The 14059-nt window shown below is 46.1% G+C and overlaps 1 protein-coding gene and 1 long non-coding RNA gene across 8 annotated transcripts in view; one reads left to right on the plus strand and one right to left on the minus strand.

Annotated features, from left to right (window-relative positions):
- The window catches only part of UNK (unk zinc finger), a 35135-nt gene that overhangs the window by 7625 nt on the left and 13451 nt on the right, over positions 1 to 14059 (plus strand). For 6 of the 7 annotated variants that reach the window (XM_082371465.1, XM_082371466.1, XM_082371460.1 and 3 more), the window contains 3 exons: positions 11801 to 12010; positions 13040 to 13216; positions 13357 to 13487. In XM_082371465.1, the coding sequence (XP_082227591.1) occupies positions 11801 to 12010; positions 13040 to 13216; positions 13357 to 13487 (518 nt within the window). The remainder of the gene's footprint in view (positions 1 to 11800; positions 12011 to 13039; positions 13217 to 13356; positions 13488 to 14059) is intronic. The other variant, XM_082371461.1, reaches the window with a different exon arrangement.
- On the minus strand, positions 775 to 11793 carry LOC309618145. Its single transcript, XR_014238323.1, has 2 exons — positions 6216 to 11793; positions 775 to 3153 (listed from the first exon to the last, which is right to left on the minus strand). It is a non-coding gene; the product is annotated as an uncharacterized lncRNA (long non-coding RNA).

Here is a 14059-nt window from a genome sequence, read left to right on the forward strand (position 1 = left end):
GCTGTTTACAGGAAAACTTTGAATCGAAACAAGGTGTTATCTAATTTAGGGAATGAACCAGGGTTTTCAGTATCCCTCACATGTTCTCCAAAATCAGTGATGTTGAGTCACTGATTACATGAACTTTCCTCAATTTTACCAGTTCCAGGATCCTTAGGGCAAGGAGAAAATTATAGACAGAAGGAACCAGGAACACCAGCGTTGTACCGTTCATGGTTCTTGTTAGTTCTTGGGGCCGGGACATGTCACAGGTATCAGCTCTTTCCCAGTGAGAATGGGCTGAAATCATTTGCCTGTGAGTGACTCCACCCCACCTTAAAGTGTTTGCTTGCTTAAGTGCAATTATAGGATTAAAGCCTGCCTTAAAGATTTAGACACATGCAGAAATTCACTAGAAGCTTATTTTGTTTGCCTGAATAATACTATCTGGGCTTGCTTTTTCTGCCGGAGTGTTCTAAACCAGGATCACTTCAGGAGATAGCACGTTATCTTATCTTAAATAAAGATTTGGACAAATAATTGTCCAAATATTTACCAATAACCAATTTTAGCTTTATTTGGCATTGTTTTTTCAAAAAGCCATTTTTTTTGGTAACTCCTACTAGTGTGGTTATTGTCATAAAGTTGTATGGTTTCTGGGTTATGTTTGGTGTCAAAACAGAATGTGTATGTATATCCTTACAAACATTGAATCCAGAACTAATAGTTTACCTAAAGCTCTTCAAAAATGAGGAAAAATTTTTCAGCAAATTGTAAGAAATATTTATTTTTACACACACACACACACACACACACACACACACACACACACACACTTGGATAAGTAATTTAGGATTCTTAATCTACTGCTTATCTGCTCTTACAATATTCTCCTTGAAGTTAAAAAAGATTTTATCCTCAAACTTAAAAATGAAGAATCTTTGGTAAGTCATGAACTATGAGCTCTGTGACTAAATTTCTTTATAGGAGTTATGTATGGGGAAAAAAAAGTAGCCAGTAGGGTTAATATGAATATGGAAAACAGTAGATTATAGATAAGTGTCATTTGAACCTTTGGACACCACAATGTTGTCTTCGACAGTGACTGGAATTTTTTGGGTTTTTTTGTTTTGTTTTTTCTTTCCTTTGCTAGTTTCAGAATCCTATCACATTGTGGTTAGATTTCAATAAGGAATATTTAAGAACAGGACCATTTCTCGCATTTTAAGATTCTGTTTCCATGATAAAGCTTGATTATTGCTTGAAATAGATGAAATTCAGATTTAATAAGACTAGCTGTAATAAAGATGAAGAGCGGTGGCTTATTAGGGATATGGGTACATCTGTCACGTGGCCAGAGCTCTGCTACCCCTGTGTGAGTCTCATGAGCGGTGACCACTGGCTAGCCAGGAGAGCAGCTGGCTCCTCGGGAGCAGAGCCATGACCTTCAGTCTGCAGGGTGTCAGGGGTGGGTTTCTACTGTCAGCTCTGTCTGTTGCCCCCTTTTTGTTGGGCTCACAGATCAAGTCCCGAGCACATACCATCTCTTCCTGTTGCTTCTCCAGAGGCCATTATTGTCTTGCCTATGTGCCTTTTTATTCACATCTGACCATTTTACATATGTATCCAATCAGACTTTACAAATCATAAGCAGGATGAGATTCTAATAGTCATTTGTTTTACAAAAAGATTTACCACAGTTCACTTTTAACTTAAAAGAACTCTTCTGACTTATTAGCATCGTACATCTTTCATTTAATTTTGGAAAAGCCACGATAACCACTAAAATCAATAATACTGGATGTAGTTTTCCAGTTTTTCTTTCTGCATATAGTTTACCTAATTGTCCAGTTATATATATATATTTTTTTTCTTTCACTTAATATAGCTCTAGTTTGTACCCAGCTTTTGCCAAATAGTCATCATAATACCTTTTAGTTGTTTGAGGAAACAGAAAAAGGAATTTAATACATCTCTGTTTATCTCTGCACATTCTCAGCAGCAGTTACAGAGTGAGCCATCCCACTGGTTGCTTTTCTAGTCTGCATGTGAAGCTGAAGATCTTAAATTTAGTGTTGAGGGTGAGGAACAAGGCTGTGCAGACTTTGTGGGCAAGGTAGCTAGAGAAGTTACTGATTTCTTAATTGCCAGGAGAAGCATCTAAGTTGCTTGTCTGTGTTTTGCTGGGTCAGTACATAGCTGCTGTGGACCAGGCTTGTGCCACTTGGGATGCTTTAACACTTTTGCTTTTTCTTGGACAAACACGTCCTGAACACCTGCTACAAGCTGGCTTTGTGCAGGGGTACAAAGATGAATAGACCTGGCTGTATACAAAGCAGTTGAAATCAACTGTGGTGGGGCCATACCTGCTGTATTCACACAGTGTGGTGGAAACATGGAAGAGAGGGCAATTAATACCACTGGGCAGGGCAAGAAACTCTTATGCAGAGAGAAGCCAGAAGGGTGATCCAGACACAGGAGCAACATGATTGAAAGTATGGAGGTTAAAAATGAGGGGAGGCTATGGTGTGTTGAGCAGAGATCAATAAACTATGGCTCGTATGACAAATCTAGCCTGCTGCCTGCTTTTGTATGGCCCGTGTACTAAGAATAGTTTTTACATTTTTAATGGTTGAAAAAGAATATTTCACGGCACATGAAAATTATATGAAATTTAATTTTCGGGACTTCCCTGGCAGTCCGGTGGTTAAGGCTCTGTGCTTCAAATGCAGGAAGTGTGGGTTCGATCCCTGGTCGGGGAACTAAGATATCCCACATGCCGTGTGGCCCAAAAAATAAAAAAGAAATTTAATTTTCAGCATCCATAAATACAGCTTTATTGGAAACCACGGTCATTGGTTTAGATATTGTCTATGGCTGCTTTTGCAGTTTAACCACAGAGTTCAGTAGTTCTGATGGAGACCGGACTGTTGCTCTGCATTGCTCTTCCGTGCGCTACAGATCATGGTGACACAGTTACAACTTGACAGTCTTTCCAGCGCCACGTGTGTCAGCATACCACAATGTTTTATTTATTCTTTATTACCAGTGCCCAAGTATCCCATCAAAATGAGAAGAGAAGAATGGACTTGGAATGTCGTGTTTTTAGGGCACAGGGGAGTGTGGATTTTCTTGTCGCTGAATTAGTTGGCAAAGCTATCTGTAATTAAAAAGCTGTGCAGAAAGAATCCATTAACATTACCAGACTACGTAGTTGTCACAATATTCCCAACTCATAGAAAGGCAACGATCAGAAAAATTAGAAAATTCTAAAGAGACTGTTTCATTACAGCAGAATTTCTTCACAAAAATGAAAACGAGGCTACAACTGAAGTAAGTTTCTGAGTGGCTCATGTGTTAGCCAGGCAAGGAAAGCCATTTACAGATAGCAAATTAATTAAATTATGTTTGAGGGAAGAAGCTGAAGAAACATGTCCAGAGAAAACAAACTTGTTTAAGAGCATCAGCCTTTCAGCAAGAACAATTTCTCAAAATGTTGAGGTCAATGGGAAAAACATCAGTAGTCAATTAGAAAACAAGGCAAATGATTTTGTGTGGTTTTTCTTGGCTCTTGATGTGTCAACAGAAGCTACTGTTTAGTTTTATTCATGAAGTCAATGCCGCGTTTGAAGTGACTGAAGAAGTAGCTTCTATGAATAGTCTACTTAAAACAACTACAGCTGAGGATATTTTCTTTTCAAAAACATTAAGAAAACACTAATTCACTACGGCCTGAAGTATAATCTGCTGATACCTGTTACAACTGATGATGGTAGGAATATGTGTGGAGCAGAAAAATTTAATTGGACAAATTTACAAAGCTTATGAAAACATAAGGTGTTTAAAGCCTGTGGTTATTGTATTATTCATCAGCAGGGACTCTGTGGAAAATATTCGAATCTGTCATGAGTTCTTGAACTGCTAGGATCAGTGATGAGCTTCACCCTCTCTTGTGGACTTAACAATCCTCAATTCCATAAATTTTTATCAAAAACAGAAGCTGAATATTCTGGCATGCCCTACTACACAACTAGATAGCTTAGCAGTGGTGAAGTTTTCTTGTAATTTTTTGAGTTCAGGGCTGAGATTGAAATTTTTCTGAAAGAAGAATCATTCTCAACCACTATTACTGAATGCTGAATGGCTTTGGAAATTAGCTTTTGCTGCAGACTTGATAATGTTTCTTAATGAATTCACCCTAAAATTATAAGGCAAAACATCACTTATATGCAAACCTTATGTTGCAGTAAAGTCATTTTGACAACTAACGTTTGAAACATAAGTCATGTCAAACTGCCTTACACACTTCCTCTGCTGCCAGAAGTTAAAACAAAGGTGAGATCTCTTTCCCTACACAAATTTACCATGGATATGATTTCATTGATTGGTTGATGCGTCAGGTCTTAGTTGTGGCGCGCAGGCTCAGTGCCACACAGCATGTGGGATCTTAGTTCCCCGACCAGGGATCGAACCTACGTACCCGCATTGGAAGGCAGATTCTTCACCACTGGACCACCAGGGAAGTCCCTACCATGGATATGATTTCTGAACACAAATTATAGTTTGAGCAGTGATTTTGCATCTTGATAGGAATACAAAGGAAATTTCCATATTTCAAAATCCATGTACCTTTGCAAATGAGTTTATGCTAAACCTTCAATCGGAAGTAGTTAAAAGCATCATATGGGGGGATATATGTATACTTACAGCTGATTCACTTTGTTATACAACAGGAACTAACACAACATTGTAAAGCAGTTATACTCCAATAAAGATATAAAAAAAAAAAGGTATCAAGACACTAATAGAATTCTATAAATGTCTTCTAAGACCAATATGCTCAATTAAAATCATGCTTGTAGAATGATATCAGCGTTTGTCAGTCTATGTGAAAAGACATTTTCAAAGGTGAAATAAGTAAAAGCTTATTACAGAATCAGCATTAACAGATGAACATTCGTAACCAATTTTGGTGAAAGGGAGCCCCAACTTTGCAAATGTTATTCCTGCCACCCTAAATCCATTCTTATTAGTAGACCTGTGTTACCAAAAATTGTAGCCAATTATTATATTTTCACCAATAAAAATTTTGTGGAAATTTGTTTTTTCTCTTGTTTAAGTACGTACGTAATATCCTCAGTTTGGCCTTTTAACCCTCAAAGTCTGAAATACTTACTATATGGTCCTTTACAGAAAAAGGTTTGCTGACCCTGCTGTAGAGTTTAGCTTGCTGTTGGCAAGAGGAGCAGGTCAGTGGCAGCAGGGGAGGTAGAGTCAGAGTGAGGCCATGCTAAGCACGATTCTAGAAGCAGGGGGGAACTAGATAGATACGGATTAAAACGTCAGCTACGTCCTCCCCATTGTCTCTAAATTTACGTGGTTTTGGGACTTCCCTGGTGGTCCAGTGGTTAAGACTTCGCCTTCCAACACAGGGGTTGTGGGTTCAATCCCTGGCCAGGGAGCTAAGATCCCACATGCCTTGCAGCCAAAAAACCGAAACAGAAGCAATACTGTAACAAATTCAATAAAGACTTTTAAATTGGTCCATGTCAAAAAAAATATCTTGGAAAAAAATAAAAAGGAAAAATAGGACTTCCCTGGTGGCGCAGTGGTTAAGAATCCGCCTGCCAGTGCGGGGGACACAGGTTCGATCCCTGGTCTGGGAAGATCCCACATGCTGAGGAGCAACTAAGCCCGTGCGCCACAACTACTGAGCCTGTGCTCTAGAGCCCGTGAGCCACAACTACTGGGCCTATGCGCCACAACTACTGAAGCCCGTGCACCTAGAGCCCGTGCTCTGCGATGAAGAGTAGCCCCGGCTCGCCGCAACTAGAGAAAGCCCGCACGCAGCAACAAAGACCCAATGCAGCCAAAAATAAAATAATTAATTTTAAAAAATAAAAATAAATTTATGTAGTTTTTCTAAGTCATCTCTAATACTTTTCTGTTTGTTCAGTTTATTCAAATTCTTCTCACCCTCCTACCCAGAGGAGAGTGAAACGCCCAAACAGATAAGCCATTGAGACAATTTAGAAGAGGATTTAAAGTTTAGCTGGAGGGAATTCCCTGTGGTTAGGACTCTGTGCTTTCACTGCCAAGGGCGCCGGTTCGATCCCTGGTCCTCAGAGGACTAAGATCCCCGCAAGCTGAGCGGTACAGCAAGCTGAGCGGTACAGCCCAAAAAATAAAGTTTAGCTGGAAATTGAGCTGGTAGCAGTTAGCACTTGATTTAACACCTTAAGAGTGATGTAGGGACTTCTCTGGTGGTCCAGTGGTTGAGACTTCACCTTCCAATTCAGGGGGTGTGGGTTCGATCTCTGGTCAATCCCTGGTTAGGGAGCTAAGATCCCACGTGCCTCTTGCAGCCAAAAAACTAAAACATAGAACAGAAGCAACATTGTAACAAATTCAATAAAGACTTTAAATACGGTCCACATCACAAAAATCTTAAAGAGTGATGTAATTTACTGAATATATTGTTAATCCCTTATGTTATCACTGTTGGTTTAATGGGGCAAGTGATTGAATTTTGATTTCAAGTAGCCTGATTTTTGCTGTTTTAGAATTTTGGAAAGTAAAGATAATCCAGTAAATATTGAAAGTATCATTTGATTTTTTTAAAAAAATGTTTGCATGTATTTGATTTTAAAAGTTTTTAGGGAAAGGTATTAGTTTTATAAAGCAGTTCAGTAATATGATACCTTATGATTATATTTGTAAAACTACTGGGAGAAAATTTACCAAAAGTCTAGCATTATTCGTGGTGGGATTAAGGGTGATTTTGCCCTTTTTTTAAAAAAAATATTTTTTAAAAAATTTATTTTTATTTGGCTGCATTGGGTCTTTATTGCTGCGCGTGGGCTTTCTCTAGTTGTGGTGAGCGGGGACTACTCTTCGTCCCGGTGCGCGGGCTTCTCATTGTGGTGGCTTCTCTTGTTGAGGAGCACCGGCTCTAGGCGCATGGGCTTCAGTAGTTGTGGCTCGTGGGCTCTAGAGCACAGGCTCAGTAGTTGTGGCTCACGGGCTTAGTTGCTCCGCGGCATGTGGGATCTTCCCGGACCAAGGCTTGAAACCCGTGTCCCCTGCATTGACAGGCGGATTCTTAACCACTGCGCCACCAGGGAAGTCCCCCCTTTTCTACATTTAAAAGTTTTTTGTAAGTGGGCCTGTTACTTGCACAATGATCCTTTACATTTACAAATAGACCATTAATAGGATAATTAATATGATGTCCTAATAAGGAGTGAAAGATAGCTTTGATTGAAAGTCAGCCCCTGTTGGGACAAACATGCGGGCGCTGCTCCTTAGTCAAGGTGAGGCTCTGAGCAGACTCAGTGTTCCTCCAACCTTCGTTGATCCTTCTGCTGGGAAGGACGAAGGTGTGGCTTTTTCCATCAGCTCTTACTGATTCAGGGCCTGAGTGGTTTCTTGACTCACCCTGGCCACAGTAGGTCACTGAGGCCTTGCAATTTGAAGCTAGTCCACGTTTATTGTCTTTTATCCTTGAGTGCGGGTATTCCTGGGAGATGGAAATGTGAAGAATTGAGCTCTGTGGCCCTGTGCGCCCCCCAGATCTTGGAGTGGGGCAGGGGTGGTTGGTGAGTCTTCTCTCCTAACCAGGGATTCCAGGACTTCTTGGTTTTCCTGAGAGCTGGTTGAATTGAAACGAGTAAGTCTCAGCCTATTTTCTTAGATCTTATGCTTTCAAACCTTTAAAATGGAAAGATCGGTTGGAGCTTAATGGAGACAGTTGTTCATTTCCACTGAAAATTTGTTTCATTTCAATCCATGAAAGTAGAAAAGAGTGATTTCTAAGTGCGTTTCTCCTTGCTGTCTGGACAGTGCATTGCTGGTTAGCACAAGGTTGGAGGGGTACAGGGAGAGTGGGAAGTTCTGACTGAACATTTTGGTTCCCAGGTGGAGGATGGCACAGTTCTGTTAATGGCTTAAGCAGAAGGTTAGACATTTCTCTCATTGATTATTGTCGGTTGAAAGTGGGTATTCTGCCTGCCTAGATTCAGTCATTTGGCCCCTTCTCTCATGAGAGGCTTTTCTGCAGGACAGTCCGCCCTATCTGCAGAGCTACAGATTTCCTGCACTGTAGTGCTTTTCACAAGGGAATAGGATTAAGCTTCCAGCTCTCAATGTCTGCCTGTGGGCGGCATCATAAAATTGTTGATATTGCTTTGTAGACTTTGCCTCTTGTGCGACTTCTTGTTACATTCATTCAGCAAACCTTGTCACTGTACTGGGTTACTACATGCTTGCTATCAAGGACTTTATAATCTAGTAATAGAGGAAAATGTACACATTATTAATATGCAGTGCAGGATAAGGACTATACGAAATGTCTAGAGAAAGTGCTGTAGAAGCTTAGAGATGATAACTTAGCTGGGGACAAGGGCAGGAGGGGGAGGATAGGTAGAGGTCAAGGAAAACTTCATGGAAGTGATGGCATCAGAAGATTAATTACCATTGAATTCAGCCTTGAAAGATTTCTACAGGTGAGGAAGGGGACATGAGCAAAGGCAGGGAAGTTAAAGATCTCTTTGCAAGACACCAGGGACTCCAGTGTTACTGGATTCAAGAGAAATGAGGCTGGACAAGTACATTGGACCAGACGTGTAGGGCTTGAAATGCCAGGCCGAATAGTTGGTCTTTATCAGTGGCTACTGGTGGAAGCTAAAGGCTTTTAAGAAAGTGAAAATTAAATTTAGGTTCTGGGAAGAATGACGAGTACTGTGCAACATAAACTAGACAGGGGAGAGGCCGGATACAAGGAGACCGGTTTACTAAAAGGTACCAAGTGCCTGACCCGTGGCGGTGGGCATGGAGATGAAGAGGCTTAGAATAAGGTAATTTGTTGCCTCCATGTCTTTCCTCTGTGACACCTCTGCCAGCTGGAGCCCTTTGGAGCCGTAGCATCTGTAGGTAACACTGTGGACATGGCTGCCCCAGGGAAGCAGGCTCGCCAGGAACTCTCTTTCTCCGAGAGGACAGACTGTGCCCACAGTCACTTCTCTGGACTGCCTCCCTGGGTTTTTACTGAGGCACTGATACTAAGCAGGCAGACGCCACTCTTAGGGTTGCTAGATATAGCAAACAAAAATACAGGATGCCAGGGACTTCCCTGGTGGTCCAGTGGTTAAGACTCTGCGCTCCCATTGCAGGGGGCCTGGGTTCAATTCCTGGTCAGGGAACTAGATCCCACACGCATGCCTCAACTAAAGATCCTGAATGTGGCAGTGAAGATCCCGTGTGCCGCAACTAAGACCCAGCGCAGCCAAATAAATAAAAGAAGAAAAGAAACCCAATCTATGCTTAAAAAAAAAAATGAAAACAGGATGCCAGTTAGATTGAAATTTCAGATAATGGATAATTTTTTAGTATAAGCATGTCCCACAAAATATTTGATTTATCTGAAATTCCAGTTTAACTGGGTGTCCTGTATTTAATCTGTCAGTCCTAACTATCAATACTTCTCATTCTTCCCTGGCCCTGGGATTAGCTTCCTCTGCTCCCATTTCCCACCTGTTACCTCCTGAATTAGTCTCCTGTGGGTCAGGAGTCAGGTAGAGTATGTGCTGCGCAGGAGAGATCAGTCTAGCAGTTGGGGGGGTTGGTGTCCCAACTCAGTGCCAGGGTTTGATACTGCCCCATACTGTACCTGTGTACAGTATGCAGGGCAGATTTCTGTCTATAACCAGACAGAGAGGGAGACAGGAAGAAAGACCTTACGTTCCAATGTCAAAAGGGCTGTGAGAGGCTCTACAGAGCCTTCCAGGTTTCAACCCAGTGTCTCAGAATGTATCTGCAGCCTGGAGATGATATCCCTGAAATTTGGCTCCTCCCACACCTCACCTCATCCTCATTTCCCTTTTCCACTTCTTCTCCTACCCCACTCACATTCCACAAAGGCGCTTGGAGCTCTTTGACTTATGCATACTGTTTCTAAGCTCATACAGTTCCCTTTGCCTAAAACACCCTTCCCACATTCTTCACCCACAAGTACCTCTCCTTCCCTTCCCCCTTCCTCTGTGCCAGCCTGGGTCAAGGATCCTTCCTCTGGTTTCCCAAAGAGCCCTCTGCAAACCTTCCTCATAACCTTTTCCACAGTTGATTGATTCCACCTGTTACTGGTGTGTCTCCCATGAAAATATGGGCTTCCTAAGGATAAGGACCTGCTACGTCAGTGTCCTCAGTGCTCACCACCATGCCTGCACCTAGTAGGTGCTCAGTAAATAGGTGCTGAATGAATAGGAGGCTGTTTGGAAGCTTCGCTGCCCCTTAAACACCCTATCTGTGTTCTTTAGGGAGCACCCAGCTCCAGCTTCCCCCTGCCCAGTACACATGCCTGGACACTTCTCCACACTTCAGGGCTGGGAGGATTTGGGTTTTTTTGGCCACACCATATGGCTTGCGGGATCTTAGTTTCCCCGACCAGGGATTGAACCCGGGCCCTTGGCAATGAAAGCACGGAGTCCTAACCACTGGGCCGCCAGGCAATTCCCCTTGGCTGGGAGGATTTTACAGCACTCTTGTTAGCATTAAAGGAAACCTGTCTGGAAAGTCTCAGCCCTGGACCTACCTGTCCCCACACCTTCCATATGCCCAGACTGATAAGGCCCTGCATATCCTGGCATGAGCCAAAGACATGGGCTGGACCCTCTCGCCTGTTTCCCAGGCATTCCAGCTCCAGGTGGCCGCTCCCTCCACACTCCCTTCTGCACACAACCTTCTGTGCCTTCTAGAACCATCCTCCTCACTGGCATCAAATGCCTTCTATCCAGCCATTTGTTGCCTTCATTGCTAGGGCTTGAAGCAATGCATAAAGAGAACTGGGCTGCCTGCTTGTGCCCACTGTGTGTCTGTGTGTGAATGTCGGGGGCGGGCAGTGGCGGTAAATCTAAGAAACCCTCCACCTGGACACAAAGTGAATGAAAACACAGATGGATGGTATGGTTCTGTAAGGGGGTAAGTGGGTCAGGCCCTCCACTGGGTGGTGTGGGGGGAGGAGCTTCGGGTTGTCTTGGTTTTTAGATGCAGAGTAAAGGAGAGAGATGCAGGTAGGGAGGAGACTGGGAGGACAGTCAGAGCCCCCCAACCCCAGGTTAGTCAGGATGGAAATAGAATACCTCAGCTGCTTCAGGTACTCATTTGCAAGACTGTTGTGGGAGGCAAGGCTGAGAGGGAGTCTCTTCACATGCTTCCAACATGAGCTTCACAAACATACTTGGGTAATGCTAGGAAATGTCTCTGGAAGGTCAGCGGACAGGACAGTGATGACCTGTGTCAGTGGTCCAGAAGGACACCTTGTGACCTGGGCTCTCAGCTCTAAAGCAGCAGCTGTCCTGGCCCTCGGCCTGGTGCCCCAGTCCTGCTCCTGAGACAAGTGAGGCCTCCAGGAATTGGCAGGCAGATCTGGGCAGCAGAGACCCTTGCAGGAAGTTTAGGAGAGGCTCCTCGAGCTCTGGTTTGCAGCCTTTTCCCTGTGATCAGTGGTTTGGCCTGGGAAACCTTGGGGAGCGCTCAGAGAACAAGCCACTGATTAAGCCCTCCTCTGGTCACCACGGCAGGCAGCTGACCACTGAGGGCCCTTGTGGTCTATGGTTCCTGCCCTTCAGGCTGGCTGGGGACCTGCGTGTTAGGAAGGATCCTGATGCTGAGGGCCTGCCTTAGCTCTGGGTCTTTTCTGGTGTCTCAATTGAACTAGCCCCCCAGAGTAGGGCCCTTGGGGGACTTGGTGGCCAACTTCTTGCTGGGAAACAAGGGACTTAACTCTCTGCTCCTGGCCCACCCTACTCGGGGGCTCTCCCTGCAGGTACCTGAAGGAATTCCGCACTGAGCAGTGCCCGCTCTTTGTGCAACACAAATGTACTCAGCATCGGCCCTACACCTGCTTCCACTGGCATTTCGTGAACCAGCGACGCCGCCGGTCCATCCGCCGTCGGGACGGCACCTTCAACTACAGCCCCGACGTCTACTGCACCAAGTACGACGAGGCCACAGGCCTCTGCCCGGAGGGCGACGAGTGAGTGCTACCCAGCCTGCCCTCAGAGGAGCCCCCTGTCTCCTGGATCAGATGCCCTCAGAATAGTCCAGGCAGAGTCCAAGAAGCCAGCCAGAGCCTGCCTTTGGGGACCTGCTGCAGCCTGGCCCACCTTCCTATGGTTTGAACCTGGGTTCAGACCCCGCCATCCTCTGGGGGAGACCCCTTCTCCTTCCCCCACTTTTGGGAAGCCCTACACTGGCCTTTCTTCTGCTAAGCCTAAGGGCCACATCTGAACCAAAGTGGCTTCCTGGGCCTTCTTTCCTGGTCCCGTGCAGGTCACAGGGACCCTCTCCCCAGCCCATACTACCCACTCCATCCCATGCAGTTCCCACCAAGGCTGGCTGTTTAGAGACATAGAGCCTCTCTAGTTCCCCTTTTTGCTGACCCTAAATATTTTGCCACAAAGCTCTGTGAAGAGACAGGGCATAACAAATGACAAACATGAGGTGGCAAACCTGGGAACGTCACTGAGAGGGAGCACTTCCTGACCCTGCCTAACAAGGGTTTCAGCCGTGCAGCGGTAGTGATGGAGGCACTGCGGGGGTTCTGTGGGTGCGCCTCACTGAACCATCCCACACCAGCTCTTCCGTTTCCCCCAGGGGTCAAAGGCTTGCTCACCCCTCCCCCCAGCTTAATGAAGCACCCAGGGCCCGAAGGCGTTTGCTTGTCTGAAGACCCCTGACCTAGGCTGTGTTTGTTCTCCCAAGAGTGCCCCCCTCTGGAGCTTCTCTTCAGGACAGCCCAGGGCCCTGGCTGAGCAGTCTTTGAGAAGCTGAAGTAGGAATGCCAGGCCTTTCAGGCCCCACTTTGGGCTACAGCACCCACCTGCAGTGGGAGGGTGGCTCTGTTACCTCAGCAGGACTCATCACTTGCTTGCCTCCTTGGCCCACCATCAGTACACCCGCCGGGTCATGAGAAAGCCTTCAACAGGCAGGGAAGGGCACGGCTGGTAGCCCAGGCTGCAGGGGGCGAAGGTGAGTGACCCCCACCCCCGCTGTTGTGTTTCAGGTGCCCATTCCTGCACAGGACCACAGGGGACACTGAGCGCAGGTACCACCTGCGCTACTATAAGACTGGAATCTGCATCCACGAGACAGACTCAAAAGGCAACTGCACCAAAAACGGCCTGCACTGCGCTTTTGCTCATGGGCCCCATGACCTCCGCTCCCCTGTCTACGACATCAGGTGGGCTGATGGCTGAGGGCCGGGGTGGGGGCCTGGCTGCGGACACGGTGAGTACCACCGACGGAGTGCAGGGCTGGCACTCTGGTTCCTTCCTCCTCATGCCCCCTCCCCGCTCTCTCTGTCCTCTCCTCTCTTCCCAGGGAGCTCCAGGCAATGGAGGCCTTGCAGAACGGCCAGACCACAGTAGAGGGCAGCATAGAGGGCCAGTCGGCTGGGGCCGCAAGCCACGCCATGATAGAAAAAATCCTCAGTGAGGAGCCACGGTGGCAAGGTAAAGGTGGCCACGCAAATGGCCATGCCCCCTCCCACCAGCTGTCTGTCCTCCCCCCTCTCCTCCCCATGGCTGCTCTGAGGACATGGCTCACCACCACCTACTGCCTTCTCCAGTCCAAGCCACCACTTCTGCTGGGAGGCACTTGTCCCCCCATCCCACCTCACATCCCACCAACTGCAGCCCCGGCATCCGGGGGCACTTCTGGGGGAGTCTCCCCAGACACACGTTGCCCTGCTCCCATCACCCCAGGTGCTCCCTAAATTCCGTCAGGGGGCTTTCACACATACACGGTCGTACACGTATATGAGTACACATAGGTGTATTCTCAACCCTCCTGCGGACGCCCTTTTAACTCTGTGAGCTGTGAGTATCTCCAGTGAGGGACGGCAGCATCTTCCTTACCTCTCTCCCGGGTCTCAGTCTTGGCATTGGCCCACAAGGAGGTGGCCCTGCTCATACCTCTCAAAAAAGCCTCGGCTCCTAGACTCCTTCCTAGTGGCTTCTCCTTCCCTTCCCTGTGCCCCGCCCCTGCCTCACCCACCTGACCCCTGCCTCTGGCCCCCTGTGCA

This window comes from Balaenoptera borealis (genome assembly GCF_965194805.1).
Source record: "Balaenoptera borealis genome assembly, chromosome: 20".
NCBI lineage: Eukaryota > Metazoa > Chordata > Mammalia > Artiodactyla > Balaenopteridae > Balaenoptera > Balaenoptera borealis.